Source organism: Oryza glaberrima, chromosome 2 (assembly GCF_000147395.1).
Source record: "Oryza glaberrima chromosome 2, OglaRS2, whole genome shotgun sequence".
Lineage (NCBI taxonomy): Eukaryota > Viridiplantae > Streptophyta > Magnoliopsida > Poales > Poaceae > Oryza > Oryza glaberrima.
Genome location: NC_068327.1, coordinates 14,146,733 through 14,167,333, shown reverse-complemented (window position 1 = coordinate 14,167,333; position 20,601 = coordinate 14,146,733). Strand labels below are relative to the sequence as shown.

Sequence of the window (20,601 nt, the reverse complement as noted above, 5' to 3'; positions counted from 1 at the left end):
GCAGGCAAAATTTGCTACTCCATCCGTTTCATATTACAAGACTTTCTAACATTGTCCATATTTATATGGGTATTAATGAATCTAGTCATATATATATATATATATATATTGATATGGGTATTAATTATATATATATATGACTAGATTCATTGACACCCATATAAATATGGGCAATGCTAAAAAGTCTTACATTATGAAACGGATGAAGTACAAGACACTAAAAAAGTGTAATTAGCTGAGAGACACCGTAAAAACGTGACACGGCTGATGAACACTATAAAAATTATGTAATTATTTGTAGGATACTGGAAGCAATATTTTATAATTTCTGGATCGGTGATTTTTTTTTGAAATGGCAAGATTGCCCCTGGCGCTGCTCCTCTCGAATCGCTCGCCCTGTCACGGACCGCCGCCCTCGCGCGCAGCCACCTCCTACGCACCCTTAGCTCCTGCAACATCTCGGGTCCCTCGACATTGCATTGCCTCTTCTTCTTGTTCCAACCAACCAAAAGGCAAAGGCCAAATCTTCTTCTTCCTCCATTGCTTCAGCTCATCCGCTCCAATCACCTAAATTTACAGAAGGCGACTTGGCAAGAGGATGCGGAGGAGAGATAAGATATAGGTAGTGTGATACTAGCTTGAAAAGGAGGGATTTTTTGTTGTTGTTGGATATTTGGAGAGTGAGGAGATGCCGACTGGTGCGATGAAGTTCGTTGAATTGTTTTAGGCGTCGAACTCCGGCAGGGAGGCGACGGTGCTGTGCGCGCCTCGGCCGCGGAGGATCCAGATCCACCCCTGCAGCGCTGACCTCATCCTCAGCCCTCCTCACTTCCTCCTCACCTCCAACACCACCAACAAGGTGAGATTTCTCTCTCAAATCTGAAACATAAATCATCTCTTTCCTCTCTTTTTTTTTATGTTTGTTCTTGCAAAAAAAAAAGTAGAAAAACTTGTTCTTGATGTGTTTTCTCTTTTGTTCTTGATTTTTTTTTCTCCTTGTATTGTTCTCGGTGCCTGGGGCAATCGTGAGCAGGAGGTGGCCGCGCACAAGGCAGCAGCGCCGGTGCTTCGTGACAGGGCGAGCGAGCCGGAGAGGAGCAGCGCTAGGGGCAATCTCGCTATTTCAAAAAAATTCTCACCTCTTCGGACTCAGAAATTATAAAATATTGTCTCTAGTGTCCTACAGCTAATTAAATAATTTTTTAGTGTCCATTAGCCGTGTCAATTACACATTTTTTTGAGTGTCCCATAGCAAATTTTGTCAATTTAGTATGACTCTTCACAAGAATGTGAAATTCGAATCTCAAATAATCCTTCTCAAGGTGTTAGCAAGATTGCAAGAAACTGTTCCTAATTGATTGGTGAGTTGAAATGATACAATTCGATGAATTATTTCTTATTATATTCATCAGGCTATTAGGGAGCAATCAGTACGTATGGGCGTAGAACTACATGGCAAATTGGTAATTAGAAAATAGAAAGGCGTGGACTTGTACATCCAAGCATGCATGAACAGAAGATTAGCTAATGAGAACGAAACTACAAGGCGGGTTAGTTGATTCTATGATTTTGTCAGTACCAAGTATAACACATACCTTCTATACATGAGTTCGTGGTATACGAGAATACCATATACCTAATGGAATATGAGAAGGCATCCTTTGATTAAGTAAATACAGCGGATAAAAAAAAGTATCTTCCCAAAACAGAATGTGTTAGAGTCGTAATCAGGGAAGATAAGGTCTCCTTAGTTCGTATCATGTTCTATTTTTTCCAACTTCTACTTGGAGAGTAATAAATGATGATCTTCGTTATAAATACAAGACGCCATAGAAGGAGAGGGAACCGACTAAGACAAGGAGAGGGACAGACTAAGACAGAAGACAAGCAAATACAGATCTAAACAAACCCAATATAGAAGCCACAAAGACCAGCATGAGGGATAGCTACCTCCAATCTCACTGAGTTCATGTTCGAGAAAAAAGACTACACTGTAGCGCCGACTACGTGTGAGAGCTCCATGCCGTCAAGCTGACAGAGATTAAATTAGGTCATCCCAAATCTTCTACTCTTGAGATGAGATACTGATATATAAAAGCAATACTGGCTTCGCCCAAAAGGAGTATAACTATTACCTGTCATTTAAGGTGTCATTTAAGGGGCCCGAACCTGTATAAAAATCCATGTCTCTCATCTCTTTTACCTTAATATCGCGTATACTCTGTTCCAACTATCCCCACACTCTACAAATACCATATATGGATATATCTTTGTTAACAGGTTTACCCAAAATATGGTAGATTTGAAGATTTCAATAATACTACACATACGTTAAATGCCAACTGGAAATAATTAATCTCCGGTTGTCAGGTTTTTAATCTTGATTTTTGATATATGACTTGTAGACAATAATATTTTCAACTTCGCAGAAATTTATTTTTTGGATGACAGTATGAGCATGTTCAATCTTCAATTTGTTCACTTTGTGAATTTTGGCACATTTTATTATTACCAATTTTTGATAACGTTGGACGTGTTTGCTTTGCAACCTTTCTAAATTTCGGCTGTGTTTTTATGAAAATAAACTTAAATAACATACTAAAATTTGATAAGGTGAAGATGGAAGAAGTATAGGAAGTCAAACTTGTTGTACCAAAATGTTACAAGCTTCTTAAATAGGCCTACAAATCAGAAAATTAGGCGTTGCTTTATTACTCGTAGAAGAATGTTTCACTACTAGTTTAGCACATGTTTGAGACTACTAAAATCATGAAACATGGTTGAATCATGGATTGAAACACTTTCTTCTAATACATGAAACATCAAGCTTCCACTGCTGAAACGTCAACAAATCCACAATAATCAAAGAGAAAAATGGAAATACCATTAAAACATCACGATACATTGGCTGAAACACAAAAAAAATATCACAAAATATACCAATTAGATCTAGCTTCTTCCTCCCCTCCAATGGCGTGCTCTAGGCTATGTGACAATGAGTGGCGGCGGCAAAGGGGTAGTAGGCTGAATCAGAGATATCCAATACTTCAACAACCTGAGGGTTGTGGCGCCCGATGAGCTCCGACCTAAGCGAAGGGCCAATCATCGATGATTGTGTTGTTGGTGGAGGACAAGACCGGATAAAGGGCGTCAGTGGTGACAAAGCGGGGGCAATGTGGCTCGGGGGGGAGGGGGGTAGCGGTGTTCCTAGTAAAGGTTGGGGGTGACGCCATCCTCTCCTGGTGAGTGTGTGAGAGAGAAAAGTGGGCGTATGAGAAAGAAGAGAGAAAGGGAGTCAAGGAGGTAAACAACTGGTTGGGAAGAAGCTCGATATTTCGCTATCCATTGAGCACACGATAGCTGGCGTTCTCGTAGTAATTTAGCACTATTTGATTTGCTACCAAATTTACTAAAATGCCAGTAATACAAAAACTTATCTATGTTGGCATTGCTCTTATTAGAGCATCCACAATATAGGGACACTAAAGGAGATAGAAGAACAAAAGACCGGCTCCTATACGTTGCATACAAACCTTTTGCATCGGTACTAGCCTTGGTGATCTTTTTTCCTAAAGATAAAGATGAAGATTAAGTTTTTACACAAAACGAGGTGGTATTAACGTATGATTGATTGAATTTTAATTATTACAAACTTGAAAATATATTAATATGATATTTTAGAGCAACTTTCATATAGAAAATTTTCGCACGATACGCAACGTTTATCAGTTTGAAAAGCCACGAAAATCTTAATCTTCATCCAACTCTTGTCAGAGAAAAGAACATGACCTTAAAGAAAGAGAAGAAACGATCTCAAGTTAAGCATCAGGTGTTCTAAAAAAAAAAAAGCTAAGCACCAGGTAGCAAGGATATATTTTAGGTACACCTAGAAACATCAGTCAATGGAAAGCAATTTTGCGAGAGAAGATGCTCTACTTTTTCTAGTTTAATATTCCAAGGTGATGGGCATGCACAACCAGGGACACTCTATGGGTGTCCTCACTAACTGAGGGCACTTTCTGGGGAACTCCTCATACAATGGAGGATACCCCTGGTGGTCCAATGAGTGTCCCTAACCCAAAAAGCCCATGTAGCTATTTTACTATACTACCCCTCTCTTATCCCCCCTCTCTCTTCCCCTCATTTACTCCATCCGCCTCCTGCTACCAACTGGCGCACTCATCTCATCTCGTGCTCGCCTCCTCCCCTTCGCTTCTCGTGCCATTGCCGCCACCGGACTCCGACGCAGCTCTTACCCCCGCAGCCGCCTCCTCCTCCCACTCCTCGCGCTCCTCCTCCGGCTCTGCGCAAGCGCGCTTGCGGTCAGGGCAAGAACTCTGAGGGCGGATGGCGGGCGACGACGGCTGCTGCTGGCGGATACGGAGCGTGTCGAGCGGGTGGTCCGCCAGCATCCTGGCCATGCCTTTGCTCTTCTTCCTCTTCGATCTGGATTTGCTTGCTCTTCTTTCTTCCTCCCCGATTTGGATTTTGGATGTGGGTCTGTAGTGCAGCAGTCAACGTGGGTTCCCAGTGTGGCTCCGAATTGGCCGATGGCGACTCGTCGGCGGGCGATTCCTCCGGCGGCTACTCCAGCTCTGCCAAGGGGTGGAATAGGAATACGAGCTGGGGAATCGATATCCACATGAGCCCGTCGCCCCCCAATGCGTCTCTTGGCTGCGTCGCTCGGCCGAAAAGTGGCGAGAGACGCGTCCCTCAGCCGGGGGACACGCTCCATCGTGGGGAGCCGGCGCGGACGGAAAAGCGGACGTTCGTCGGCGAGGGAACGACCCAGAGACACGCATTTGTGAAGAGAGATGCTACACTGTGAAATTTTTTTAAATGAGATGTTTGCACATGTGGTAGAGATGTTAGTACCTTAAAGTAAAGGGTATTATACATTGCGGATCCTATATAAAGCAAAATTGCACGAGGCCTTTGGTCCTTTGCTCCTCCGAAGGACCACGGTTCCCTGCATGGCACATGTTAGAAACGAATCTCAAAGCAACTGGTCTCCGTATCTCAGTCTCTCTCCCTTTTTTCCTCCTCCCCTGTTCGGTGCGGCGGCCGGCGGCGAGCTCGTGCACATGGAGGCGACGGCGCACGGCGGAGATACCTCCTTCCCGTTAGGCTCGGTGGCAAGGTTTCGCGCATGGATGGTGGGGGGAGGCGGGGAGCGGTGAGCTCGCGCACATAGGGAGCGTTGCAGCGGCGGCGTGAGCGAGGTGAGCGTCAGCTTCCATAGACTCGCTGAGTTGTCCGTCTTCTCGCCTATTCCGTCCGGCCGGCGTTGGTGCCATTCCCCGTGGCAGCGGGCTCCCATGGCGCTCACCAAACTGGTGCGGCGGCGCAATTGCTGGAGCACGCGGATGGGTTCATGGGTCCCCGGGTGTCGGGTAATGCTGGCTGGGGCCATCCATTTATTATTTATTATTGTTATTATTATTGTTAAGTCTACTACATTCCAATATGCCTCCATTAATGGTTACACATATAGCATAAATAGCACAGATTGTTCATTCCAGTGTTGTTGAGGAGCTTTATTTATTATACACATGCCTCTGAGCATAACTTCTTTTTTTTCCTCTTCTTCCAGAACTCTTGGAAATCAACGGAATTCAGTAGGATCTGTGAGTAGTTTGACTGTTGAATTAATGAATTGTTGATGTAGTCTCTTTTGTCTAATATAAGTAGCACATAATCCATATTTAGATGTTTTATTTCTTTCATGTCAGCAATGCATGTTTGCTAGCACTTATTTTCTTGTTATCAGAAAGGAAACAAATGGCATTCCATAATTCCATTACATTGTTAGCGCGCCATGCTGGACATAGTTTTTCTAACAATTGATCATGGTGCTTTTTTATTTCTCTCTGAAATCTGATGAGCTACTCCTACAATACATGGCCTGTTTAAGTTTGTGCTGACAAAACATAGAACTGCCAAATATAGTTATCTGCACGACATAGAAAGTGAGATCAGCAATACACCACTTTTAGTTTCAGGTGACAAGTTTTATGCAATACAACATTTGAAATCTTCCTATTCTTCACTGATTCAATCTCTTTGATGGAATAAGTTCAACAATAGCCCTATTTGACCTTAATCCAAAATGATCTTCCTTATTTTTTAGTAAGATGAAAACATCTGTGTCGGTTTTGTGAATTATTGTTCTGATGCCCAAAATAGTTGGAAATGCACTGAAAACAACTGTCTCTCGTTTTTTTTTCTTGACATCCATTCTTATTCAATCCATTGGAGACTTCAGGCTTCTTAATTCTTTGGTATTGCTTTGGTAGATTGACCGAATATGGTCACAAATGCAAAGGTGTGAATGGGCTAAATGAGGTTTCTTGTGCAAATTAGAAGAGGCAGTAAATCTTGTTATATTGCTAACTCTATCTTAGTGACGACCTGCATGGTAATATATTGGGTTCATCCTTAAAAATATAATATTTTAACTCTTCTATCATTTAAAAGGTTATTTACCATTTTTTTTCCATTTCTTAACAAGTAGTATTCCTGAAATTTCAAATTATTCCTGCAAGCATTAATTTACCATTTTGAAAAGATTACAAATCTTTTTTGGCCCTGACAATGCTAGATATAATGGGAAATTACATTATCATCTATCGGATTAGCGCTTTTAACTTTCCTGCTTTTATGATGCTTAATTTTGTGATGTTCCATATTAAGTGCAGCAGAAGACTCTATTGAATTATAGTGTAAGGGCAGACTGGAAAAATTAAATTTACATAAAAAAATTCATTTTAATCACAAAGTTATTCAACATGCTCCAATGTAATAGAACTGATTTTCTGTAGACCTATGTGCATGGGCATACTACTGGTCTTCCAAAAGATTGAATGTTGAAAATTGAAATACACTTTAGATTAGGTTTGAGTACAGCATATTACTTGTTTAATTTGCCTTGGGCATGTACTGCTCACTTTCTATGCAATATTAGCGAGGAAAAAAATTATCTAGAGGTATGCTCAATTTATTTTTAGTTTGTGATATTGGAGTGCGGAGTGTTACCTGTAAACCCATGTCCAAATTTTTTTGCGGAGTCAGACACCCTGAGTCCTAGTCGGATTCTGACACCTGTGTCAGACTCTAAGAAGAATTTCGCGTGTCCAATTCTTTATGATGAATCAGACATGTGAGTCAGAGTCAGATTCTGACAGTCCATGTAACACTGGTATCTACCACACTGCCAGTGCGGTAGATTTGGTTCAAGCATGCTTTCAGTCTATAGATATCGGTGCTTATGGGTCAAATACTAGGTCATGAAAATCATCCTGGGAGTAGCCTAGGTTGCCCCTTGCTCAGAGAATTAGAGAGCCTAATTATATAGCCAAATTCATATGGAATTCGAAATTTATTTATTTTTTCTTGAGTTACAGAAAGTAGGCAAGAAAATATTTTATTGAATATGGCAGGGTTTAGCTCAATATACTTGTCCAGGAAACCACCTGTTTTCTTTTGCAGATATGCATGTACTGATGTACAGTTGACTTTAAGCTTGCATGAGCTGCAAAGACTAACTTTTTTTGACGAAAACTGCAGATACTAGCTTGAAAAGTTCTCATTTTTCAATGCACACAACAATTGGAACTAGTCCAGTCCACAATAATTCATGATTGCATGCATACATATTCAGGAATCAAAATGGTAGGTACTTCGCAAAAGATGAAAAGAAGGCTGGTTGCTACTGTTGTGTCAGTTTCTCAACCTCATTCTCACTCTCAACCTGACATGGCCGTCTCAAATCTCCCTATCAAGGCCATGACCTTGCTCTTTCTCTCCTCTGTAGGTTTGCTCCTACCCTCCTCTTTCATTTCATTGCTCTTTCCATCATCCTTGCTCCATCCCTGAACTGGCTTTAGTGTCTTCTTTGGTGGCACTACCATCTCCACATTTTCTTCAGCCTCTTCCTTTTCTATTAGCATAGGTTCAAGGGCATCTTCTGTATACTTCGTTGTATTGACATCTTTGTATAACTCAGATTCACTGACAACTTCATTTAGTTCGGTTTCATCGACAGCTTCTTTTAACTCTGTTTCATTGGCAGCCTCCTTCAACTCACTGTTATCAATGGCTTCCTTCACGGCCTGTACTTTGCTATTGATGCCAATATCAGCATTATCCCTGCCGTTAAAACTGTTGTTGTCTGGCACTTGATGTTTCTCTTCTGAAATAAGCTCTACAACTTCTTCATTTTTGTCTTCATGTTGGTTAGAGGCTCGCTCACTTGGATTATCTCCAAATAGTAAATACGCAATGACATCAACCTGTTTCAGCTCGACAGGGTCAGGGAGCCGTTCTTGCAAGTGTTCCTCTATGGAAGGCGTGCTTATGCTTTCCATCTCATCAAATTCCATTAACAACTCAACTTCTTGCTCATTGACTTTGGGTGCCTCTATCGGTCTTGATGGTATACTTGTTCTCTGGATAGAAGGAACAGAATTTGCTACCCCCATTGTTTTCTTCGTTGTTGTGCCAGGAGCACGAACCGAAGGCACAGCTTGAGTTTTTCCACCTGCCAGAGCTCCTGGGGTTGCTTTCTGTGTTCTCTGCTTTGCAGATGATGCTGCCATCTTATCAACACCTGGCCTTGAAGAGAGGTTACTCTTTTGCATAGCGGATGATGATTTTGCTGTCCTGTTCATATCCTTAGATGAACGGTTACGTGCTGTAAGGGCTGGAGGCCACACGGATGAGCCACCAGACTTGTCAGCTTTTCCTTTCGTTGTGTTGGCTGGCTTTGCAGTAGTCGTGGACGATGAAGTCTGCGGTGCCTTGCTGCTGTGAATGGATGAAGAAGCTGAGCCAAATGTCGACCGGGATGTTCCCGTGCGGGTGCTGAACGATGATGAAGGCCGATAGGCGTTGGATGAGCTTGCATCATGGGATGGGGATAATTTGCGATCGGGAGAGCTTGGGACAGACCTCGCTCGTCGAAGCCCCTTTGCAGGATCAGTGGGTTTGATTCCTGTGGACATAGCCCGGATGGTCCTGTTGTTCCTAGCATCAGGTTCCCTCCTTGATGTTGCCATTGTGGACAGACTTTTCTGCCATCAACCAAAAAGGCATAAGTTCGACGGAGCTGTTGATATTGTCTGTCAATTGAGGTGCTGGCACTCAGTTATAAAGCAACCGTTCTGATCTTATGAACTAGATATGCAAAGCACGGCACGTAACGTACAGTAATTCAGCCAGACGACTAGCAATCTACAACTGGTAAGAAAATTGAATGTCCTGCACGCAGTTTTTATCTAAGAGAGCAGTGAATATGAGATGAAATGGAGGCTTAATCACTATGCTAGGCTTTACACATTGGATGACACAATTTCTTTTTACTTTTCAGAATGCTTCCTTATGAAACAAATGCTCTACAGAAGCAAGAAAAATTTTAGGAAATTCCCCATGGAGATCAAAACTATTTGCTGCCATTTCTGCCAAACGAAAATGCTGAAACCATACCTGGATTGATCTCGTAGCAGCTCAGAAAAGTTCCAAAGATTGATCAACCTCTGTGCAATTCATGGCCAGATGAGCTAGGTAGTTTCTTAGGTGTGGAGATGGAGGGTGGAAGTTTGCATGGCTGATGCTCCACATTTTATGGTCTGCCTCTAGTGGTTTTGGTCGTTTTGTGTGTTGAAATAGTCCTAGGAACTGTGCCGGTGGACAGGGCATTCTGATCGTCTGGTTCTTGTGCTTCCATGGGCTGTAAATTTGACAGGAGTTCCATTAATAGTGAGAAGGGCTTTTAGGAAGGCATTTCATTAGTCATTGTCTATTAACGGCAGGTGTTGGTTACTTCGATTCGCTATCTACATGTTGCATGTTTGGCAAACCATCCTCAGATTCAATATTGACCTGCAAGTCTGTAAGAGTTTATGCTAAGGAATATTTGATCCAATGTGCCATGGTTCTGAGATATTTGTACTGATTGGAGTTGGATTTTGTTCAGTACCTGATCCTGATGTGATGAATACAGCAAGCATCTAATCTTACTTCTTTTCTCTTCAAATTGAAGGAGGGATAAGTGTTTTAACTGAATATTTCCTTAAAGTGGTGTATAAACACTGCAAGGACATGAACAGAATATGTAAAAATGGCTCAATGCGTTGCTAACTGGAATGTGGATTAGTAATCCATCTCTACATTGATAAGATATAACGTCACAGCACTTAACATGCCATATATTTCTTTGATTCTTTCCCTGTTGGGTACTTGGAGTGTATTTGCTAGGTAATGCACCACAGACTTCTTATATGGGAATAGTTCATATTGTTATCGGCTCTCTTTCACATCATGAACTATTTATAGTTCTCCGGTTTATTTTCAATGCGGGTCGAACCTATGGTTACCGGATGGTTGAATGCTATTAACGAGAATAGGAATTCGCTTTTCTTAACAATAGGACTCGGAGATTTTTTTGGTTCATCATGCTATGGCTTTAGGCTTGCATACAGCTACATTTGATTTGATTTTAGTAAAGGGTGCTTTAGATGCATGTGATTCCAAAATAATGCACCAATATTTGGCACCAAGGACATCGTCGTCATATCAATAGGAACATCCGGGTGTTAAAAATAATTTGAGACAGAGTTCAGTTTGCTGAAAAATCAGACCTTCTATAGGTTTTTATTTCGGAACTTCTGATTGATAATCTTTCATTTGATTTATTTTAATCAAACAAAGAGCTCGACTCGAAAAACCGACCTCCTAATGGCACAAGAATTTCTACCTTGGTATCGGAACTTTCTATCCAAATCGGTTCTACGACTATTGGAAAAGATTTAAGTTGGTTTTAAGATAGATTTGAGTCCAACTTTTGAAATGTCAACCCAGATTCGAAGCAAGAGCACCCTCCTATACAAATAAGCAAGGCAAGAAGCTAACAGAGCACTTTTTTGTGGTATCAGAGGGCATCAATTGATTGGTGGTAGAAAACTAAAAACATAATATTCCAATAAGAACTGGTTAACTAAATTTTTGTCAACAAATTTACGCCAACTTCTAATCTACTACGTATTTCTTAATTTTATCTGTAGATTAAAAAGATTTGCCATTATCCTTTTGGGTTTTACGAGCATTAATATTCCATCTTTTCCAAATAGTTGGAATGTTAAAAAACATAATCCTGTGCTAGCAATGCCATTGATATGAAAAAATGGTCTCACTCATCTCATTTTACTCTGTTTATAGTCTCATGTTCAGTTACTAATTCAAAACAGAGAAACAAACATCCAGTTATTGCGCCTTCGCTTGGATGATGATATACTCCCTCCGTTTCGAAATGTTTGACGCCGTTGACTTTTTTAAACATGTTTGACTGTTCGTCTTATTCAAAAAATTTAAATAATTATTAATTCTTTTCCTATCATTTGATTCATTGTTAAATATATTTTTATGTAGGCATATAATTTTACATATTTCATAAAAATTTTTGAATAAGACGAACGGTCAAACATGTGCTAAAAAGTCAACGGTGTCAAACATTTCGAAACGGAGGGGGTATATCCCAGCTCAGGTCAACCCTGTTGCTGTGATATTATATAGTAAGTTGCATGCAGCAATAGATTCAATCAAAAACTTAAACTGATAAAAAAAAAGAATAATTCACTTTGACAAATACCTCTCTCGGTAGGTCCAAAGGACAATAGATCCTCTTTGGCACAACTTCAGATCGAAGATTTCATAGGGCTAGGTATTCCTAGCTCCATGAATCCATGGATATGAATCTACGATTGCGTGTATAACATTTAGATAAATTAATGTGTTTTTATTTTAGATGAAGTTTAAAATTTTAAACTACTATAATTTAACATACAAATATCAAATCTATCGTGATCTTATATTGAGTTATGTCAAACAAAGCCTTACGCTCTAGCTAAGTTGTTCAGTATTCAGATGCTATGTATACTTGTGTCCAGCTTGGTAAGATGCTTCGTCCTCGGGGTGCTTGATTTCCTCAGGGCACCAGAAGCAGTAGTTCCACGGAGAGGTGATCACCGGCGGTGGCGGCGGCTCTGTCACGTCCTTGGCGCCGCCGACACCGCCCACTCTGTCAGCCTTATTGTCCAGAGAGCGGAACATGTCATATCAAAAAATTTGACAACACTAAATTTTTCTTGCAAAATGCTTACAAACTCATTCACTAATACTAGTCACTTAGTCGTGCTTTGCACGACTATGAGCGTTAACATAACCTACCTATATAATAGATCATTGATCCTGACATTAATTAAAGGTACCGGTTTCGTAAGTATGTTAATTTCTTTGTTCTCAAATATACTCCATTAATTCCTATATATAGGTATATCTATTTTGTTTAGTAAGAGTAAGATTAAGATTAAGGAAGACTGATCTCTTTCAGTCACTTACTATCAAATTTTGAACTACTCCAATTGGCTCTTTCTAAACACCTGAGTTGGTTAAAAATGCTTAGATATGCATTGAAATTAGTGTCCTAGAAATGCTTATATTTCTATGTAAAATTTGAATCATAGAAATACTTATTTTGGGAATGATGCAGTAGCTAGAGATGTAAATGGATGAATGCTGTAATTGATTGACATTAAAAAGTAGGCGAAGAAACTAAAAAATATATGACTATGTTGGTTAAGTTGAGGGAGTGGATGTAGAAATAGCTATATTTTACGATAATTTTTGAATGTTAAAGGCATCTTTATTTTAGAACGGAGACAACAATAACACTAAGTGCTCCCAAGTGTATGGTGTGCGTGTGTGCGTTCGTAGGGACTGTTTTAAAATAAAATTGGTACGTAGTGGATGCTACTTAGTTGATGTGTGTTGCTCCAATACCAAGCAAAAGTAATATAACAGAGCATTTACATGTACACTCTCATATATCATAGATACAAACTTACGACTATGGCGTCATTATTTTCCCTTTATTTAGTCAGGAGATTAATTAAGCAAACAAATATATAGTGTTAAAAAGACTTTTTTTAAACGGTAGTGTTAAATAGACTAAGCCCATGAGATATCTGCTTTTTTAGGTCTTTAGTCTGGAAGCATCCAGATTGGTCCAACGTGTTTCCACTGTTATAGATGAGCATGATGATCTAACGGTGCATTTTCATTTACCAGCTCATCCAACGGTCCATACCATTGTAGATGATGTGGCTCATCCTCCATTCAGAAAGCTTGTTGCTTTCATATATTTAGATACAATTATAACTTTGCTATTTATCAGCCATCTGATTTTTTTTTCAGTCCATTTTATAGTCACCTAAATTTGCACAAGTTATTTTCGGGACTTTCACGAGCGATATACTAAAAACTCACAATATAAAAAACACAACTTTAGTACAAAGTGCAACTTTTAGTTTTTTTATTTTCTAAATTAATCTAGATGCACTGTTACACTTACGTAAATCATAATTTTTAGTTTCATACTAGTACGAATTTACACCAAATCATACATTTTTATTGAACTTTTATGTTTTTTCTTGAGAGCATTATTAACTTTTATGTTAGAACACTGTTTGCTTCACCACAAGAAAAAAAAAAGTATAGCGTGTGAGTTATTGATATTGATCTGGTGTTAAAAATGTGATTAATAGATAAGAGTCGGCACTTGACAAATAGACGCCCCATAGAATTAGCACGAAAGTCACTTACCTGAAATGCACAAATTTGCACCTGTATCTCAAAAATATATACTAATTAAATCAGATAATGTAGCAATGGTAGTGGATACTCTATAAAGCACACAAAAACTTAACACCAATGAACATGAACTTGGGCCAAACAAGATGGCTCTAAAACATCTGCCCGACATTCAACTTTCCAGGGGTTGCATAACCTTCTAGCTTTCTCCATGCAAAGTCGCCAATCTTGTTCCCGGTAAGTCCCAACGAATCTTGTTGAGATGACTCGTCTGTCTCCTTGAGCATCATGTCTACAGAGACCATGCCCTTGGCTGGTCCATCCAGTGCTCTCATACTACCTTCATAGGAGAGAAAATCCAAGACTTCTTTTCTGTTTCCATTTTTATAGACAAGAGCTATGCCATCAGCAGGTCCATTTTGGAGAGTGATGAATGCTGTGTAGATCAAATAACTAGAACTAGAACTGCTTTCAGCAACACTGAAGCCATCCTTTTCATCTAGATTCAGAGAATTGTACATTCGCCCGTTTGCTCCATTATACAGTATGAGCGTAAGATCTTTTGCATCTAATGACGTGCGTACCGCTAACTCAACAAACTGAAAAGAAAAGAAACCCATATTAGTTTTGTACTTTTGTTCAAGAATGAATTTATGGATAAGATGATGAAATAAGATGGGATTTACTGATATAGATCCATATCAATTTAGTAATTCCTCCATCCCAAAATGTAACAACATTTCGGGATGGAGGAAAGAGGGAGTATGTGATATACTATGTATTGGAGTTTGAGCTCATATTAGCTTAAAGCTGATTGTGACCTCACACTGTAGTTAACCTTAGAAATTAATCAGCTTAGAAATTAATCAGCTTTAAGCTAATATGAGCTCAGGACTATATTGTGAGGTCAGGACTATATTGTAGTTAACCTTTCTGCAATTATGGTAAAATAATGCACATATTGAACTATATTGAAAATTTATTGACGTCTGCCAGTGTGCAAAATTTACTTAACATATGCAAGTAAACTGTTAATAGCATAGGAAACCCAAGAAAAAAATAATAGCAGAAAACAGTGAAGCAGCGGATTTCGTACCTCATTCTCATCTTTGCCTTTGTTTTCATAGTGGAACTCATTTACCCAAGCCTCTGGAAATGTTCTGACCGAACTTGAACTCTCACCAAGGGAATTCCCCCATATCAGATTTGCATATTCTGGATGGTCAACGAAAGGGTTTCGATTATGCTGGTACAGGCTGCAAACTCGATTGTTCCTAAGCTGCTCTGATCTTGATGGCGGATCAAGTTCATTCCACTTTAGGAGAGCTGATAGGAGACCCATTTTTCTGCTTTCTTAAATACGAAACAGAATTATCACATTAGTTTCGATCCAATGTTACTAATTGCAATATAATTATAACAGTACAAATGTAATATCAATAATTAGTGTGGTGTGCACATTACATTATAACCAGATCTAATGTAGTATTTTTTTTTTACTGTGTTAATGTATCAATCATTACTTCTGTTGGATATCAGATAGGAAGGATCCGTCATTTTAGGTTCCCCCTCTTTTAGCATTCCATCTAGGATTAGAGCTGTGTACTTGGTAATAATAGGTTGGGCACATTATGAAACAAATGAAAAGAAGATTTAGAGTAGGAGGAAGCCCGCCACAATTAGAATGAAAAATATGACCTGATTTGTCAGCCTTAACAAAGCGAGAAACATTCCAATTGGTAATGATGGGATACCCTTTCTCTCGTATTTATGTAAGCTTTTGTGATTTGGAAATCTTGGGCTCCAGGCAAGTGCCATTTTTTTTCTTATGGTTAGTGGCTCATGACAGGTGCTGGACCGCTGACCATCTTACACGCCACGGTCTTCCACATCCAGCCCGTTGTCCTCTTTGTGATCAAGAAGAAGAAACAATCAATCATTTGCTCATCTCATCTCATGCATTTTCGCTCATGTTTTCTGGTTTAACCTTCTTCAAAAAGTTGGGCTACAAGCTCTTTCGCTGCAGCGAGATATTGCTTCCTTTGATGACTGGTGAGCAAGTGTAGAAGTAAGGGTGGATGGTAAGGTTAGAAAAGGGATTATTTCTATTGTTGTTTTGGGATCCTAGACATTATGGAAACATTGGAATCATTGTGTCTTCGATGGCGCCTCTCCCAACCTAGATGAAGCCTTGCTGCTTGCTAGAGAAGAGTTGTATGACTGGGGTTTGGCCGGGGCTAAGGACATTCTTGCCCTCATACCGAACAGTGAATAGTGTTTGCTTGTATTAGGCTGAGGTCGTCTTTTAGTGCTTTTTCTGGCGCTCATGTAAGCAAGTTTGTTGTGTGTGTTGTAAGGGTTCTTACCTTCTCCTTTCTTTTTCTTAATACAATGATACGCAGCTCTCCTACATGTTCGAGAGAAAAAAAAAAACTTTGTGGAATTACAGATCATGAAAGAGGCTTGCATGCAAGCTACATGATTAGTACAACGGACTTTAGCCAAACAATGGTGCTTTGGTAAAAGAATATATAAACATCATTTGCAAGATTAATATCTGTTGCCATTAGGTGTCTGATGATAAGCAAAATTTTGTTTTGACTAATATTCAGAGCAGAAAAAAATAGCTATGCAACAATAAGTCAAAAGGAAACGGGAAAGAAAAGAATATCCGAAGATAACATGATACTCCATATGAATTTTATATTTTTCATCCCTCCAACTCTTTACAATTTAAATTGAAATTTTGAAGGTGAGGCAATATTCCGTGGACTATTTCCTCTCCTGTTCATGGTTTTTCCATTTTGATTTGGTGGCCAGAAGCCAATATCATAAATACCTTCGGTTTTGAGGAACTACTTACGAATACTTGGTGAATCAGAAAGTTCCAAATGTGGTGCTCCATCTTTCTGGTCAGATCCATAGCTTACTGCCATGTACATCAGGGCCCTAGATACATCTCCACGCACCTGAAGAAATCAAACACTCAAATGTGATAAGCACTAAAACCTAAAAACTATAGTCTCTGTTCATATCTGTAACTGGAAAGTACTATTGCTGGTGTTCATGTACTATTCAACACAAGTATCACTTCTCATTGCAGCTATTAGCTCAGTATGATTTGTACAACGATTTTTCATTGAAAATTATGCACCTCATACGAATTAAACATAAGTAAAATTCTTATTTCCTGAAGCTAAGTGCACTGCATACTTAGTAACTTTCTGAAATAGCATGTGCCTACGATTTGCACCACAATTATCTGCACCTTTAAAGGAGGTGCCCATCTTTCACTATCTGTCTCTGTGTCAGGTGCAGCTTCATGATTTGCAGGTCTCATACATCTTACTGATGTGGCAGCACAATGTCCATAATACTTGTTTCCCCTTGATGAGTTTACTGAAAACATAATTTTCATTTTTAAAAAACCTATTAAATATGTTCAGAAAATTATATAGAACATCCATTATAATTCCTTTCTGTTGCAATGGTTTTGGCCAAAAATTCAGAATAGTACGAAGTTCGAACTTCAAACAATGCAAAGTAGCATTCAATCAATGTCATCAGCGAAAGACACGGAATTTACAATTTATGGTTAACATGATAAAAGCAGTATAGTAATGTTCCAAGATGACAAGATTGAATTTCCTCTAGTAGACTAGTAGTGGGTAGTGAGAGGATATGATGCCCATCATTGGAGAGTTATACTCATAGAGAAATACTGTGTTACAAAAATCAACTTGCCATTGACATCTGCAGGGCGAATATTGTGCAGATCAGTCAGCGAAGGCCCATATGTTAAGCCATATGATCGAGGCCATAGGTGTTCTCCTGCACAGCAAAATGTACAATGTTGCTACCGAAGAAAAGCACACACATCCTGTGTCCTGACATGTGAATCAAAAGAACTTCAGAAATGTGACTCACTGTTCCATCCGTCCGGCTTGCCTGCCAAGTTCTTCGGCACAGCTCTCTGCGAGTATATCTCAATCCTACAGAACAATAATTGTCTAAATCAATTCATAAATATAGCTAACATTTGGCAATGTATTATGTATGTCGCATAAGCAATTAAGCATTGCATCGAATATAAACTGTTACAGAGCATCATACACGTCAAGGGACGCCTCTGGTTTGGGTGCATCAGCTGCATCAAGAATCTTGAGTGCCTCCCACACCTACTAAACAATGTGCAGCAGCAGCAACAACAACAAAAGATTATTAATTTCTTTCTCAACTGTTCTTGTTTGCACTCCATGATTCCATCAAGAATTACCACCAAATTAGGAGCAATAATAAACATGGTTGCTGAAGGCAAACAAACCCACATCCTTATAACGCAGCGCGGCGTGAGGCGAAACGACGGCGCGGAGCTTCGCCATGAGCTCGTCGCCGGCGAGGCCGTCTAGGCCCGCGTAATACCTCCCTACATCTTCGCAGGGGTACGGCGGCGCTTCCGGATTCCGACGACGCTCGCCGACGGGGGAGGAGGCAGCACGGGCAGGGGCAGCAGGGAGGAGGAGCGACGGCGGCGGAGGAGACAGCGACAGAGAGAGCGCGAGCGCGGCGACGAAGAGCGCGCGGAGGCACCGGTCCAGCCACAGGCGGGAGGGCCGCCCGGGGATGATGCGGTTCTTGCTGGGGAGGGGTGGGCCTGGGCCGCGGGCCACGGCGCGGGAGCGGGAGCGGCGCCCGGGTCTTGCCGGCGGCGGAGGTGCTCCCATGGCGGGAGAGGGGAGGATGAGGGAGGCGGGGAAGGGAGGCATTCTCTCGCCGTCTCGCCGGCGGCCGGCGGCGAAGCAGTGGCCACTGGCCAGTGTGGGCTACCGGCCACAAAGCTCTTTGTGATCCATTCATGATTTCCCTCCTACTGTGGGTACTTGCAGCGGCCTGAATACCGGACCGTCGGATTGATGATCAGACGGCTGGGGTGAGATCAGGGATTTTTGTTTTTACTTATCAAGCAGAGCCTTTTAAGGGCTGCTTTGAAACAAAAGAAAAGTGGAGATCTTTTTTTTTTTTTGGCAGGATTGAAATCCTATGGAAAATTGTCCTACGTGCTCCTTTAGAAGAAGAACAAAGGAAAGATTGAGCATTTGAGTCTTGAGATGAGGATTTTTAACACGGCGCTGCTATACATACGATAATGTGTTACGATAATTGTACGATAAAACGGTCTCTTCTAAACTCAGCGTTTATTAACGTCACAAGTCCTGGTCCCACACGGAACCTTTTCTAGGCTCATAGTATTTATTAATCTATTTTTCCTAATCAATCTTATATATACTAGTTGTTTCGCACAACACTTATCGTGTTACCCTGTTTTGGTTAAGTAAATTATGATGACGTGAACCTAGTTTAAGTAAATTACCCATACAAATATGTTACTTGCACCTTGGACCATGGTATAACATCACCCCTAGTTGAAAGTATGCTAAATTTCCAATGATACAAATCAGGACAAGATGCAGCAACGTTCATGTATGAACCAATGTTTGACAAGGTTTGTAATATTTGCTTGGATACAGAGAAAAAAGGCATAGAAAAATTATGAGTACGTATGTGCGTATGGGCTTCGGGTCCACGAACTCTTGGGCTCCAGCATACGCGTGCACCAACGTTACGTACCAGGCGCCGTCCTCGTTTGATCGTTTGATCGTACAAAAATCGTAAAAAAACATCGTATGTGTAGCATTTTTCTTTTTAACACGAGGTTGGATCTCATGGGGAATTTTCTTGGGTCTATCTTCCTAATATAGAAAAACGTTTTCCCTTTGCACCATAGAGGTTAAATACATGCGAAAATGGTATTGTTTTCTTTGTTCTTTCCACAAAATTTTAGTCGACCAAATTTGTACTAGTGCATCATGTAATAAGTGCTTTTAGTGTAAATTAATGTTTGTCTTGACTAATGGAAAATGGTGAGTTCATAAATGTTGAAGATAAGTAAGAATGTATTAAGAGTAAATTTCACAAGACTACATTCACTTTGATCAAACTATCGTAAAACTAAAAATTTATGGTGGTGTATCACAAAACTGCAAATTTATAACTGAATTTATCAAAGAACTACATATTTAAGATAGAAGATCGCCAAACTACATGTTTAATAATAAAATTATCGTAAAACTACATGTTTTGCATCAACTGTAAGTACATAGCTACAACATTTATAAGTCTTAGCATAATAGTAGTGGTACATATTTAAACTATATAATCTGTAGTTTTATGATAACTCGAGTACTAAAGTTGTAGGTTTGTAATACTTGGTTTTAAATTTATAGTTTTATGATAAATCTTATGCTAAATCTGTAGTTTTATGATACAACACTTTAAATATGTAGTTTTGTGATAATTTGATCAAAGTACCTATAGTTTTTGAAATTTACTCAAGTAAAAAATATTGATTTTAAACCACAAAAGGGTAAAAAGATTTGCTTGTTTGCAATCATAATAGATTGAAAATGCTATAAAAAAGTATATCCTATAATTTTGCATTTGGAATTGTCCAACGGCAATGAAAACAAAATCATCTACTATGTACAATCTGGTATCAACATCTTCTACTCATTTTATTTTATTAAGAAATTTGTGACATTTCAATGATTACACAATTTGATATAGATGATCAATACAATAATATCAACTTCTTATATTCAAAACTTCTGCTCCACTAAACTTTTGCTTCATTCTCTAAGAAAATCTTGTGTTCAATTGGAATTGCCAAAGCATTTCAATACTTATGCCAACGAATTATTTTCTTTTATTAAGAATCTTTTGAAATTTCAATGATTCCATAATTTGGTACAGATGATCAACACAAGAATAACAACTTCTTATATTCAAAACTTCTGTTCAAATTATTTGGGATAAAAAACTTGTGTTTCATTCTCTAAGAAAATCATGTGTTCAACTGAAAATAGTCAAACCATTTTCAATTCTTATGTAAAAAGTTAT

At 39.6% G+C, this 20,601-nt stretch overlaps 2 protein-coding genes and 2 long non-coding RNA genes across 6 annotated transcripts; 2 read left to right on the top strand and 2 right to left on the bottom strand.

Annotated features, from left to right (window-relative positions):
* The first annotated feature begins 409 nt into the window (after positions 1 to 409).
* LOC127764687 (uncharacterized) lies at positions 410 to 7,294 on the top strand. Its single transcript, XR_008015933.1, has 3 exons — positions 410 to 622; positions 728 to 859; positions 1,034 to 7,294. It is a non-coding gene; the product is annotated as an uncharacterized LOC127764687 (long non-coding RNA).
* Positions 7,295 to 7,403: 109 nt separating this feature from the next.
* LOC127764680 (uncharacterized) lies at positions 7,404 to 9,706 on the bottom strand. 3 transcript variants are annotated; one of them, XM_052289589.1, is made up of 2 exons: positions 9,484 to 9,706; positions 7,404 to 9,119 (listed from the first exon to the last, which is right to left on the bottom strand). In XM_052289589.1, the coding sequence occupies exon 2, from the start codon at positions 9,054 to 9,056 to the stop codon at positions 7,746 to 7,748; it is 1,311 nt and encodes a 436-aa protein (XP_052145549.1). In that variant the 5' UTR covers positions 9,057 to 9,119; positions 9,484 to 9,706; the 3' UTR covers positions 7,404 to 7,745. The 3 variants fall into 3 exon arrangements, with proteins under 3 accessions (XP_052145549.1, XP_052145548.1, XP_052145550.1); XM_052289588.1 differs by having other exon boundaries at positions 7,404 to 9,071; XM_052289590.1 differs by having other exon boundaries at positions 7,404 to 9,066.
* On the top strand, positions 9,062 to 9,950 carry LOC127764688 (uncharacterized). Its single transcript, XR_008015934.1, has 2 exons — positions 9,062 to 9,240; positions 9,368 to 9,950. It is a non-coding gene; the product is annotated as an uncharacterized LOC127764688 (long non-coding RNA).
* Positions 9,951 to 13,678: 3,728 nt separating this feature from the next.
* Positions 13,679 to 18,480, bottom strand: LOC127764678 (uncharacterized). The gene is made up of 8 exons (XM_052289587.1): positions 17,973 to 18,480; positions 17,758 to 17,822; positions 17,572 to 17,636; positions 17,389 to 17,475; positions 16,913 to 17,043; positions 16,508 to 16,613; positions 14,741 to 14,997; positions 13,679 to 14,243 (listed from the first exon to the last, which is right to left on the bottom strand). The coding sequence occupies exons 1-8, from the start codon at positions 18,408 to 18,410 to the stop codon at positions 13,797 to 13,799; spliced, it is 1,596 nt and encodes a 531-aa protein (XP_052145547.1). The 5' UTR covers positions 18,411 to 18,480; the 3' UTR covers positions 13,679 to 13,796.
* Positions 18,481 to 20,601: the final 2,121 nt, after the last annotated feature.

Bases quoted from the DNA above. Each gene is read 5' to 3' on its own strand.
- LOC127764680 (XM_052289589.1), bottom strand. From the start codon at position 9,056: ATGGCAACATCAAGGAGGGAACCTGATGCTAGGAACAACAGGACCATC.
- LOC127764678 (XM_052289587.1), bottom strand. From the start codon at position 18,410: ATGCCTCCCTTCCCCGCCTCCCTCATCCTCCCCTCTCCCGCCATGGGA. The intron at 14,998-16,507 runs GTAAGTAGTTCC...TTCGTATTTAAG, and splicing joins TTCTGATTCACCAAGTATTC to AAAGCAGAAAAATGGGTCTC. The intron at 14,244-14,740 runs GTACGAAATCCG...TTTTCTTTTCAG, and splicing joins AAGGCAAAGATGAGAATGAG to TTTGTTGAGTTAGCGGTACG.